A 13,957-nucleotide genomic window follows, 5' to 3' on the forward strand; every position below is an offset into this window, starting at 1 on the left:
TGGCCTTTCCTGGAGCAGGGAGAGAAGGAGAGCTGGGTGCTAACTGTGATACTCAGCAATGGTGTAGCCTTGGAAAACCTCCCCATTTCTTTGGGCCTCAATTTCCTTCTCAGTAAATGAGAGCAATTGAGTCAGGCTGTTGCTAAGTTCCTCTTTAGTGCTATCATGCTCTGGTTTTGGAGTTGTCATAAGTAGCCTGGGGCCAGGCGCAGTGGCTCATGCCTGTAATCCTAGCACTTTGGGAGGCTGAGGCAGGAGGATCACTTGAGCCCAGGAGTTCGAGGCTGCAGTGAGCTATGACTGCACCAGTGTACTACAGCCTGAGCAACAGAACAAGATCCTGTCTCTAAAAGGAAGAAGAAGAAGGAGGAGGAGGAGGAGGAGGAGGAGGAGGAGGAGGAGGAGGAGGAGAAAAGAAGTAGCCTGGGTCTACAGAGCTTAGCTCCTTTGCAGAGCTTTAAAAAATCCCAGTGTCCATTCCCGCCCCACTTCCAGGTATATTAATTTAATTAAGTGAGTTTGGAGGCCAGGCATCAGACATAAGTCCTTTTTATTTTTAAGTCACCAGGTGATTCTAATAAGGAAGCAGGTTGGAGAACTGTTCTGGAGTGTTTTCAAACTTGAGTCCTGGAGGGCTTGCTAAACACAGAGTGCCAGCTCCCACCCCAAAGTTGCCGATTCAGTAGGCATGGGGGTCGAGTATTGCTTCTTTTTTTTTCTTTCTTTTCTTTTCTTTTTTCCTTTCTTTTTCTTTTTCTTTAGCTGTCTTTCTTTCTCTCTCTTTCTTTCCCTCCCTCCTCTTCTTTCCTTCCTTCCTTCTTTTCCCTCCCTTTCTTTCTTTTTTTCTTTCTTTTCTTTCCTTCCTTCTTTCCTTCTTTCTTTTCTTTCTTTCTCTCTTCTTTCTTTCTTTCTTTCTTTCTTTCTTTCTTTCTTTCTTTCTACCTCTTTCTTTTTTGACAGTTTCTCTTTTGTTGCCCAAGCTGGAATGCAATGGTGCTATCTCCATTCACTGCAACCTCCGCCTCACGAGTTCAAGTGATTCTCCTGCCTCAGCCTCCCGAGTAGCGGGATTACAGGTGCACACCACCACACCCAGCTAATTTTTTGTATTTTTAGTAGAAACAGGGTTTCACCGTGTTAGCCAGCTGGTCTTGAACTCCTGACCTCAGGTGATCCACTTGCCTTGGCCTCCCAAAGTGTTGGGATTACAGGTGTGAGCCACCACACCCAGCCTCTTTCTTTTTGTAGAGATGGGGCCTTGCTGTGTTGCCCAGGCTGGTCTCCTATCTTGACCTCAAGCTATCCTCCTGCACTGGCCTCCTAAATGCTGGGATTACAGACCTACGCCACCATGCCCTGCTGGACGTTTCTATTAAGTTCCTTAATGATGCTAATGCTGCCAGCCCAGATTCCACACTTTGAGAACTGCAGAAGTGTTTACACTTTCTTAAATAGTACCTATGGTCACATGAATTATTTTTTCCCAGCCTTGGAGAGCCTGAAGATTTCATCGCATTCTTAAAGATCCATGACCCCAGAAAAATTAAGAGCTAGATTAGAGTCTAATTATGCATTGAAAGCTTTTTCTAGGCAGGGTTTCACAGAAGATGATTTTGCAACTGGTTCAGTCTTGGAGTAGTCCCAAGGGTGTATATTTGTGTTTGCTTAAGCACCTGGGCATTGCAGGCTATATGATGCCAACACCTTTACCAGTCCACACTCAGTTTCCTACCCAGAAATTGCAATACTAGGAGCATCAGCTTGGTAAAGAGAGTAAACATGACAACTTTTCCCAGCATCAAATGTGAATATTGTGGAGAGGTAGAAAAACAGGGAGAGGGGAAGAAAGAGAATTCCCGTGATGCTATTGAAGCAGAAATAAAACCTCTGCAGATAATCCTGCTGCCTATTGATGTTGGGGCCACAAACTTGGGAAAATGAATGTTGTGCCATCATAATCACCCTAAGGATCAGTTACATAACATTTAATCATAAATTATACTCATCCAAAATGTGGCATGGGAAGTTCATATGTAAACTTTAATGTATTTTTTTATTCTTTAAAAATTTCCATTTTTGTGAATGTTTTATAATGTACACAATACACTAGAACAGTCATTTTGTATTTAATTTATAATATTAAAAAATAAACAAGCAAACATACATACATCGGGGCTCCATGATGAAAAAAATTGGAGATTACTCCTTAGGTGTCAAACTTGACTGCACCAGAATCACATGGAAGCTCACTGAACAAATGCAGAGTCTCAGACCTCAGTCTCTTTCAGGTTCAGGAGGTCTGAGAAATTCACGGTTACACCAACAACTTGGGAAATTCTAAGGCAGGTGAGCCATTGACTCTAGGGTGAACCCTGCTCTGAAAATGACTTTAGTTTTTTTTTTGTTGTTTTTTTTTCCTCTTTGTACTCAATAACTTTATTCTGACTCAAAAGCCATAGAACTCCTCACCAAAGGACACATAGGTCAGTGCAAAGAAGGAAACAAACACGTCTGTATTCTGCATGTCTTTCTCTTTCCCCCTTCAGCAATGCCCCATCCTATTCCCAGCCCTGGTTGGCTGCACCCCCTGAGCCAGGCCCTGGTCACTCACTACACCATGACAATCCACCTGCCGCCTGCTAATGGTGACTTGGCTCAGCCATTAGAGGGCAGCAGATAACAGGTCACTAAGCAGATAATTTCTCCGCGAGCAGGTTTGCCCATCTTTCTAAATAATCCAATTTTTCTCGAATATTTTCTCATCAAGGAACATTTTCCAAAAACCTCATAAATGCAAGTCATGGAAGTGACAGCAAACAAGTCCAAGATTGCACTGTCCAGAGGAAAGTTTTCCGTGTTAGGCATGGCTCAAAGTGCTAGGTACAAAGCAAACAAAATCCCTGCTCTCATGCAGCTGACAAGTTAATGGAGGACAATCGAAAAGTAAGTTATCTCTCACTGTTAGATGGTGGTAAACGCTGCGGAGAAAGACGTGGCCTGGGCCAAGAGAGGGAAAAGCTCAAAGAAGGGAATGAATATTTATTGACCATCTATGAACGACTGGTTTTCACATAAGTCACTTCTCTTCATCTTCATCACTCTCTCATTGTACCCCTCCTTTTTTATTATGCCAATTTTACATGTAAAGAAACTGAAGTTCCCACCGGGCATGGTGGCTCACACCTGTAATCCCAACACTTTGGGAGACCGAGGCGGGCGGATCACCTGAGGTCGGGAGTTCGAGACCAGCCTGACCAACATGGTGAAACCATGTCTCTACTAAAAATATAAAATTAGCTGGGCCTGGTGGTACATGCCTGTAATCCCAGCTACTCCAGAGGCTGAGGCAGGAGAATCATTGAACCCGGGAGGCGGAGGTTGCGGTGAGAGGAGATCATGCCATTGCACTCCAGCCTGGGCAACAAGAACAAAACTCCATCTCAAAAAAAAAAAAAAAAAAAAAAGAAAGAAAGAAACTTAAGTTCTGAGACTTTAAGAAACTTGGCTAAGGCCACGGCATTAATGAATACCTGCACAGTACTGAACTTCTTAACTTGTTGTCGGAATGAAGCCCAGCGCGAATTGTAAAGGAGACTGCCCACACATGCATTTTATTAGCGCTCACACACCCCACCTTCTCCAGGACTCAATATGCTACGTGGAATGTGCCGGGCCTCCTCTTCCCCCAATTAATGTTTCACCCTTATTTTGGTACTCTGAAACTCTTATTTTGCTCTATGCTAATCCCAGAAATTGGTTCTCATTCTAGAGTGCAGACAGTAATGACTGTTAACTTCTGCTAAGCCCACAAATTAGTTTTCTCCATTTGTAGCCCAATTGATCACATTATCATTCCCCAGGGAAGATATTTGGTGGAGGTGGGGGGCTTTTTCTGGAAAGAGTACTCTAATCCTAATGGTAGAAGTGTCAGCTTTTCTGGTTGGGTAGTGAGAAATATGCTTTGTAATTTGGCTTGCTGAAGTTATGCCATTTATAAAGGTTAGAGTCAGAGTTAAAATGTCAGTTTCTCAACCTCCTGTCTGTTATAGCTATCAGACTGAGAAGTGCTTTAAGAAAAGGGGTGTGGGCCGGGTGGGGTGGCTCACGCTTATAATCCCAGCACTTTGGGAGTCCAAGGCGGGCGGATCACGAGGTCAGGAGTTTGAGACCAGCCTGGCCAACACAGTGAAACCCCATCTCTACTAAAAATACAAGAATTAGCTGGACGTGGTGGCAGGTGCCTGCAATCCCAGCTACTTGGGAGGCTGAGGAAGGAGAATCACTTGAACCCAGGAGGCAGAGGTTGCAGTGAGCTGAGCTAATGCCACTGCACTCCAGCCTGGGCCGTAGAGCTAGACTCCGTCTCAAAAAAAAAAAGAAAAAGAAAAAGAAAGAGTGTGTGTTTGTGTACATGAACAAATGTAGAACATTCATTCAAACACTAAGGAAGAAGATAGAATGGGAGAGTTTTAGACCATAGCAAAGGGAGCCTTTTATAGGTAAAGAGAATAAAGAATGAGACCTAAAACGGTTAAGCAGATCTCAGGAGATTACAATTGTATCTATTATTTCTGATAGTGCTGGCACTAGTGCCTGACTTCCAAGACTGAGGTTACTGAGGGTTTCATTTGTTTGTCTACTCATCTTCAGATCTCATTTCTGAGAAAGCTGAGAAAACAGATGGAATCGAAAGACTTAGAATTATAAAGATGTCAATTCTGCCTACCTGACTCTTAAAGTGTAATCCTATTCCAATAAAAGTACACACACATATAGGAAGTAATGATGCCTAGCTCCAGAACACAGTAGGTTGTCAGCATATATTGTTTCCCTTCGATTTCTCCTCCTGTGCCTTTGTTTACCAGTTTTCCATTCCCAGAATTCTCTGCCTTGGCTTCCCTGATGTTACCTCACCACCAAGCCCTGAATGATCTTTCTCTCCTAATCTTTATTAGCATTAACTTTGTGCTAAATACACAGTAGTATATAAGCTTTGTGGAGGCAGAGGCCATGGTTTCAATTCCTTCCTATGCTCATAGTACCAAATAGATCTTTGTACAAGGAGAGGGCCGCCAACTCCTCTCCATTTTGGTTCATCTTCACTTTTTCACTTGTTTTCTTTAAGTCACTCTACTATTAAAAATCTTCCTGTGGCTTCTATTGTATAGGATAAACTCCAACTCTGACTCAAAGCATACAAACTTTTTCACGGATTACTCTCCATCAATCTTGTTTGGTCTCAACTCCCACCTTATTGCCCTCACACTCTCGCTCTCCAGGGCCATAGACCTTCTTGTCACTCCTCTTTTAAAATTCTGTGCTTTCAGGTAGGCTGTCTCCTTTACCTGAAATGCCTGGGAAACTCCTTGGTGAATAAGGCTCAGACATTGGGACCTATTTGCGACTGTTCACAACTCTTTTCCTTCTCTACCTTGAGCTCCTATAACTCTTTGTCCCATAATGTATGGCCCCGATTAAACCATGGGGTTGAGTTTTCTTCATCCTTGTTTTTCCTATGCCTATTTAGTGCCTTCAACATGCCAGAAGCTCAGCAAGTACTTACTGACGATTCAATTAATGGACTCTCTCTCTCTCTCTCCCTCCTGGTTGGTTGGTATTGCTGACTCAGAATATTGGGGGATGTCAATGCAAGAAGTTCCCTCAGGAGAAACCAAATCTGACTTAGGGCCAGGGCCCCCAGACCCACCTGACTCTCTCCAACTATGAGAAACACCACTAGCTGCCTGGAAATTTTGGTGAGAGGCTGTTTTAGGAGAAAATGCTGATAATTTCCCAGATTAATGCTTATAATTATTTCTTTTTTATAAATCCCTTGCCCCCACCCAGGGCCCCACACTCAGAAGAGCCCCACGCTTGGTGTAATGCTCTGCTGCCACCATCTTGAAGTTCTTTTAAATTTGAGCAGGGGGCCCCGTATTTTTATTTTTCACTAGGTCCCGCAAATTATGTAGCCCATCCTGCCAATGACTACATGATACATACTTCCCAACGTTTCCTGATTTGACAGTTTTTTGTTGTTGTTGTTGTTTTGGGTTTTTTTTTTTGTTGTTGTTGTTGTTGTTTTTGACAGAGTCTCGCTCTGTCACCAAGCTGGAGTGCAGTGGCATGATCTTGGCTCACTGCAAGCTCTGCCTCCCGGGTTCAAGGGATTCCCCTGCCTCAGCCTCCAGAGTAGCTGGGACTACAGGCGCCCGCCACTACACTCGGCTAATTTTTTGTATTTTAGTAGAGACGGGGTTTCACCATGTTGGCCAGGTTGGTCTTGATCTCCTGACCTCATGATTCGCCCACCTCTGCCTCCCAAAGTGCTGGGACTACAGGCGTGAGCCACTGTGCGCCTGGCCAATTGGACAGTTTTAACACTGAAATTCCTGAATCTGGAAAAGCCCTTAGTCCTGGGCAAACCAGGAGAGTTGTCACCTTACTTCTGGTCCTCAAACTGCAAACCAATGTGCCATGCATTACTTTGACCTAATGACTTACAAGCAGAAAAGGTTATTTAGGACACGTAAGCTTCCCCAGCATACTCTACCTGTGACCCCTATAAATAAATATTTCTAAACACAATTCTCTGCTAATTACAGTTCAAGGTTTTATCCACTCAAACTTTTAAGTTACAAGAAACCGATTTCAAAAAACAGTCAGTAGGAAAAGGTTGCAGAGTCTAGGTCAATGAAAGAGTTCCAGCAAGCCTATGAGCCATTGGGAATTCAGTCATTATTTATCTAAATTTCTGATTTGGAATGAGGTTGGTAAATTAGTCACCAGCCAGTTTCATCTTCTATAAACTTTCGATTCACATTATTGATCCATATTTCTATTGGGCTGTTTGTTTTTTCTATTGGTTTATAAGAGTTTGTTGTATATTCTACACTGCCATACCTGGCTAATGTTTATATATTTTTGTAGAGACAAGGTCTCACAATGTTACCCAGGCTGGTCTCAAACTGCTGGGCTCAAGCAATGCTCCCGCCTCAGCCTCCCAAATTGCCAGGATTACAGGCATAAGCCATCGTGCCCAGCAAGAATCCTGTATTTTTGATGGTCTTGTCAAATCTGTGAGGGTGTTGGGAGGACAATGTGATATATATATATATTTAAAGGTATATGTTTTTATTTTTAAAGGTGTATATATACACCTTTAAAAACCTCAGTGGACATTGTAAATAAAGTGGAAACTAGAATTCTGTGAACATTTAGAATGTTGAAGGCCAGGCACGTGAGCCAAGAAATTGTTTGCCTGCAGATTTTTCTTTCTTTCATTGTCTGCCAGGAGGGTTACATAAGCCTGTCTTCAGTACCACCCAAATCCCCTAGTAAAAGGAACACAGACAAATAATGAAAAGTCAAAAGCTCCAAGTGGCAGTTCAATTGTCTTTATTTTTCTTATACAGATTCAGAGAAGTAAAAACCAGTACCAAACTCCAGGTAAAATGGTTTGATCTGATCGATTTGGCTGCATACTTTCGGTACGCATAACATTCTAAACTTAAAATAGAAATTTTTATATTACAAAACGTAGAAGTAAAATTTTAAAAAGTTAAAGTACTAGCACATATATGTGTTAGGAAAACGGTCTCTGTCAATTGCCCATTTTCCCAATTAAATTAACCTACGATTTCCTTTTTTTAACAGCTTATTTTTTTCATAAAAGTTGTACTTTGAGAAGTTACTTTGTAATTACGTCATGAGAACACAACTTGTAATTAGCAACACTTCTGTCACTCTAGATCACTTCTTCTGCAGAGAGCTTTTCAACCAAGTTGGCATCAACCAGCACAATAAGGTTTTCACTGTTTTACCTGTTTCCTGTATATGGTGTAATCAGTGAAAGAAATGGCATTTCACATCCTAAATAATATGGTGAAACACTGTCTAAAAATTACTTAGATTTAACAGAATTGCAATTAGGTTTTGACAATGTATTTACTTCAAGACAATGTATTTTATCAGGAAAAAATATCTTGAAAGAAAGATCTCTGAAATTATTTTTCATTTGATATGCCTTTTCTGTGACAAAATTTTGGGGTGAAATGATGATGTTTACTGATTGATTTAGTACTAAAAAGACTAGTACTAAGAAGACTAAAGACAGTTGTCTTATAATAAGAAATATAGTATAAATAGCACCTTATCAAGAATTCTGCAGGGGTTTTAACACTTACAATAATAGGAAATAGCCATTAAAAAGTTGCTCTAACTTTAGATTTCTAACTTTAGTGTTCTTTAACAAAGGCCATATTTTGTGGCCTTAAAAACAAAAAATTATATCTGGCTTTATCTATTAGTAAACACAAAGGGTCCATATTTTATTCTGAAAAAATATTTATTATATTCATTCATAAATGTTCTAACTAATTTAACTAAAAAAATCTTCTAGTATTTTCTAATGCCACAAGCTTACTAGAAAATTACTTCTAAAAATTGGTAATATAAATCATCAATGATTTACCTACTTTAAAAAAGAGGGGTATCTGTTTCTCTTACATTTAATAACCTGAAAATGAGTCTATAAAAATATTTTTTAAAAATACAGTAACACTGCTGAGTTTTGTTAGGTCCCTTGTTTTTTTAATTTTTTATTTATTTATTTTTTTTTAGCAAGAATGTACAATTCTTTTTGCAATTTTTTGCTAACAAAAGACAAAAAGAAATAGTGCTCCCTTCAATTTAGTAGCAATAAAATCATCTATCTTCATCTCTCTCAGAGGGCTTAGGGAGAGTGAAAGGAATTAGAGGAACATAAACCATGGGTCCTTCAGGTAAAAGAAGTCATTTCATAGTGATGGAGGCAACAGCAGGCTACGCTCTTGTCTGCCTGCACGCTCAGCATCAGCATGCCCTGCCCCTCCTCCTCCCACATAAGGTGCACCAAAGCCTTCTTTTCTTCTACAACAGAGTCTTCCGGTATAAAGGTGGCAACAGAAAATTGTTGCTTTGTCCTTTTGGGGCATCTCTTGCATCTCCTGCTTGTTTTGCTTTTGGGGTACTATAACTTGTCTCTTTCCATTTCACAACTAGTATCCTTTCCACGATATTCCATAACTTCGCTACTTCATCTCTGACCTTTTCACTTGCCTTCTTTCCAACATGATCCAATGTACTCTGTACATGTATATTCCGGTAGATCAAAAGGAATCTTATTTAAGATCCCCAACAAATAAGTCCCCCATGGAAATTGAAAGTATCCTCTCAGAGACTCAAATTATTAAAGTCTTTCAAAAAAGATTAAATTCATAGATTATAAATAATATTAGTTCAAAATATTAAACAGTTGAGGACTTCATTGGCAATGCAGGCAGACTGCATGCCAGTTGAACATGATGCTCTCTCAGTCCTTAAAAGCTAATTAAAAATGGTTTTGGTTACATAGGAGGTATTGAATACATATTTCATGCCTTTTTATACCAACTGTAGCAAACAGGGTTAGGATAATATACTTAGGAATCAATTTTACTGAATTCAGAAACATTTATCTCCACCATACACCCTCAAAGGGCATGTTTTTTTACACGTCAGTCAGAGATCTGCTTCATCCTTCAGTTTCATAGATAGAATTATTTTAAACACTTGAAATCTAGGAAGCAAACCTGACAAAGCTTCAGAATTTAAATCGCAACAGCTCACTGTGTGTGGTGTGCTATCAGGTTGAAATCTATGTTGTCCTGATGTTTTCAGAGTTATTTCAAAAGACAAAAATACAGTTGCCACTGATTTATCAAAAACATTTGGCTGCCTTTTGTCATCAGCTACAAAATTACAGTGCTTTATAAAATAAACATCAAGGCCGGGTGCGGTGGCTCACGCCAGTAATCCCAGCACTTTGGGAGGCCGAGATGGGTGGATCACCTGAGATCAGGAGTTTGAGAACAGCCTGACCATTATGGTGAAACCCCGTCTCTACTCAAAATACAAAAAATTAGCCGGATGTGGTGGCAGGCGCCTGTAATCCCAGCTACTCGGGAGGCTAAGGCAGGAGAATCTCTTGAACCCAGAAGGCGGAGGTTGCAGTGAGCCGAGATTGTGCCATTGCATTCCAGCCTGGACAACAAGAGCAAAACTCGATCTCAAAAACAAACAAACAACAACAAGAAAAAAAAAAAAAAAAACCATCAGATTCTAAGCTGCAATTTTTTAAATCCCAAGTTGTAATATTTCAAAAATTTTGTTTGAATAAAATGCTCATAATTAGTACCAAACTGGTCTCTTTCACAAGATCTGTAGTGTAAGAACTGTGACTAATGCTGCTGCTGCTACTTTCCCGCTGGAGGGACTAAGTTGTCTAGATGCTCTGCAGTAAAATAACGAAAGATAAGCTACAATAGGACTGTGTGCCTTTAGAAATACAGACTAATAAGAGCCATCAGAGCCAGCATGGATTCAAAATTACATTGTATTCCATACAGTAGAATTTTACTATCCATACAATGATTTTTAAAGCTCAAGTTAAATAGTTTTTAAAGCATTTGGTACTACTGTCATCAATACAGTTTTTGAAACTGTAAATCAGGTCGAATTTTGTGCACATTTCCTGGACCAAGATGCCCTCAGAAGTAACTGCCTGTGGTCAGCTTTTTATGGTTTAAAATCAATTGGTGTATAAATTTCAATTAACACCCATAAAGCTTAGCCATGGGGCAGCAGAGAAGAAAGAGAAAAGTATTCTGCATAATCAATCCTGCAGACACAATTCTGTATAATCTGTCACAAGAATGCAGGCTTGCAGAAAATGAAAATAGAATATTTATTTATGTTTAACTTAAGTTACTCTCAATCAAAACCAGGCAATGATTAAACTGGCAACATAAAAAGGAGGGAGCACGAGTCATGGAGGCGGGAAGTGGTGCACCTGCAGACTTGCTCTGCTCCATCACTTTTTCCAAGAGGCCCAGGAAATGTAAGGTCATGGCTACATCCAAGTTACAATGGTAGTGATTACAGCCAGGTTAGAAAGGGCTCACTTTTGTTCAGAGCAGACTCTACATCATTGAAGAGGGGGATCAGGTCTTCAGATTCCAAAGTTCCTAAGTCAACGTTTGTTCCTGGAAGACAGTCAAGGAAATCAGGGAAACGGGTCTGTTGGGGGTTGATGTTCATGGGTGTTTGTCCTGCGTTTTCTCCTATAACAAAATGAAAAGAAACCATTTCAATTCCTTCTTTTAGGCTCTTGAAGGAGGAACAGTTCAAATATTTACATGACCCTCACCTTCATGTCTTCAACTACCACATTATTGACCCTTACTCATAAGAGGTACAGAGATGTGGAAGAAATCGAAAATTATTTCTGAATAGGTGTGGTCCAGAATGGAAAAGGCCAAGGAGATAAGAAAGGAGCATGTGAAAGGCACTGTGGATGTGATCTATGATCTGTGCCTTCCCATGACAAAGGTGTGAAGAACTGTTTTACAAAAGAGTAGAGAGGCCCTGTCTGTAATAAACAGCTTATTACAGAACTATAATCTACAGGTTTCATTGTAAGCTTATGTTTACCCATGCCACCCTTCTTTATGTTCAAAGAGAATGGTGTGAAGCTTCTTTTAACCAGGTTATTAAAAAGTTGTCTTCATTGATGACTTTAGGCATCATTTATAAAGGCAGTTCTGCAGACGTTCCCCCTCTTTCTGTAATACCTACACCCTACAACTATCTGCCTTTCTCACAAGCATATGAGCACAGTGCATATGAGCATGTTAAGGCTTTGAGTCTTAGAGTAATCTTTTGTTTTCTTTAAGACACTATTTCCTAAACCCATTTAATCACCTAAACCTATTTTGGCAGTATGTGTATTCTAATAAAACTGAAGTTCTACAGAACACAGGTGAGAAAATGCTGTACTAGAGGAAAAGTAGGTGTCTGGGATATGACATGAAGAATATAGGTTCTTTATGTGTAATAGTATGGGACAGAATGCACTACTGACTTTGGTGTCATTAGATCGAGCTTTGTGGCTGTGTAAGCTTAGACACACTTAACCTGCCTGATTCTCAGTTTACCCATCTAGAAATTGGGATTATATGCTCCTTTTACAAAAGTTAGTAAAGTGCCATATAGTGTCTGCCACATATCCATGGCTCTGGGTGTCATTGATATATACAAAGTTATATACATACAAAAATATAATAAATGTTGATTGTCCTGAGAGAAAGAAAAACCTAGGTCTTCAGCCACTATTAATTACACAATATCAAAACAACAGGTTAATTCAAAAAGTCTCAAACAATTTTCTGAAGAGATAATATCTACTTCAAAAATTGAGAAGCATTGATAACTAAGGCCAGCTTCCACCATAACGTCATTTTTTAAAAACTTGTTAAATTATCTTTTGTGTGTTACAAGTGCAGTAGCCTTCCTGAAACGTGTGTAGGGAAGTTTCACTATTTTAAGCAAAATTGCAGAAAGTTCACTTTAGCAATCTGTGTTTTCCAAGGAGAAAAATTATATCCTTCCAAATGATGAAGGAACCATCATCCAATTTGGATTTTGGTGATAGCAAAACACAATGGCTTTTCTAGAAATCACAAAATATAAATGACTCCTGGGCAATATTTTACAGTATTTTCGTTGCAAAGGGTAGTAATCTGAAAAATTAAATCAAATTCAACAATATGACCTCAATATAGTGCTACTGATATTGAAAAATAACGTAAAAGAAAAAACAAAATCCAAAATAACTTTCTTCTACTTACTAGAGTGTAACAGATAAAAATGAGGCTTTAAAAAGTGTCTAAAAAACTATCTGATCTAATGTGCTGGATGTCTTTTTTTCTCTTCATCTCCAGTTAGAATCATTCATTTTTACTAATTTCCCATTTTAACTTTCAAATACTCAAGAAAATAATTTTTAGCCAAGCAAAATCTCTGTTTTAAAGAATTCCTAGGCCGGGTGTGGTGGCTCATGCCTGTAATCCCAGCACTTTGGGAGGCCGAGGTGGGTGGATCACCTGAGGTCAGGAGTTTAAGAACAGCCTTGCCAACATGATGAAACCCTGTCTCTACTAAAAATACAACAAACAAACAAACAAACGAACAAAAAACAAAAAAACAGTGCCAGGCACGGTGGTGCACCCCTGTAATCCCAGCTACTCAGGAGGCTGAGGCCCGAGACTCGTTTGAATCCAGGAGGTAGAGGTTGCAATGAGCTGAGATCACACCACTGCACTCCAGCCTGGGTGACAGAATGAGACCCTGTCTTAAAAAAAAAAAAAAAATTCCTCTTATCCTTTCTTCTCAGGATGGAAGGCATGAGGATACTGGCTAAGCTTCTTCATTAAAGTTAACAGTCTTAAAATAGAAGCAGCTCTGCAATCTCATAGTAATCTTTTTGGTCTTTGCAGTTTATCCACTTAAAAAGTGGAAGAGACAAACCAAGGCAATTTTTTTTTTTTTTTTTTTGAGATGGAGTTTCGCTCTTGCTGCTCAAACTAGAGTGCAATGGCACAATCTCGGCTCACCGCAACCTCCACCTCCTGGGTTCAAGTGATTCTCCTGCCTCAGCCTCCCGAGTGGCTGGGATCACAGGCATGTGCCACCACGCCCAGCTAATTTTGTATTCTTAGTAGACACAAGATTTCTCCATGTTGGTCAGGCTGGTCTTGAACTCCCAACCTCAGGTGATCCACCCACCTCGGCCTACCAAAGTGCTGGGATTACAGGTGTGAACCACCGTGCCCAGCCACAAGGCAATTCTAAAAAGGGTGTGATTACTGCAGAATATTCTGGAAGGATGGATGATTTCCCAGCCTTTGCTCATGTTATTCCCTTTACTGGATCTTCGCACCAAGCCCAGCTATTGTTTCCAAGTATATTTTGCAAATGGAGTGCTCAGCTGGCTCGTTTCCCTTCAGCATGTGGCCAGCGCGTGGTCCACAGGCCTGATAGATCTTTTCTAGCCACACTTGAGCTCTGCCTGCCCCCACAGCTTTCCTCATTTTGCTAC

General features: G+C 40.2%; 1 protein-coding gene across 3 annotated transcripts in view; it reads right to left on the reverse strand.

Moving 5' to 3' along the window:
- Window positions 1-7,381: 7,381 nt before the first annotated feature.
- WWTR1 (WW domain containing transcription regulator 1) overlaps window positions 7,382-13,957 on the reverse strand; it is a 153,488-nt gene continuing 146,912 nt past the window's right edge. For all 3 annotated transcript variants that reach the window (XM_016942148.3, XM_016942147.3, XM_003310136.5), the window contains one exon: window positions 7,382-11,141. In XM_016942148.3, coding sequence (XP_016797637.1) covers window positions 10,957-11,141 — 185 coding nt within the window. In that variant the 3' untranslated portion in view covers window positions 7,382-10,956. The remainder of the gene's footprint in view (window positions 11,142-13,957) is intronic.

This window comes from Pan troglodytes, chromosome 2 (assembly GCF_028858775.2).
Source record: "Pan troglodytes isolate AG18354 chromosome 2, NHGRI_mPanTro3-v2.0_pri, whole genome shotgun sequence".
NCBI classification, from domain to species: Eukaryota; Metazoa; Chordata; class Mammalia; order Primates; family Hominidae; genus Pan; species Pan troglodytes.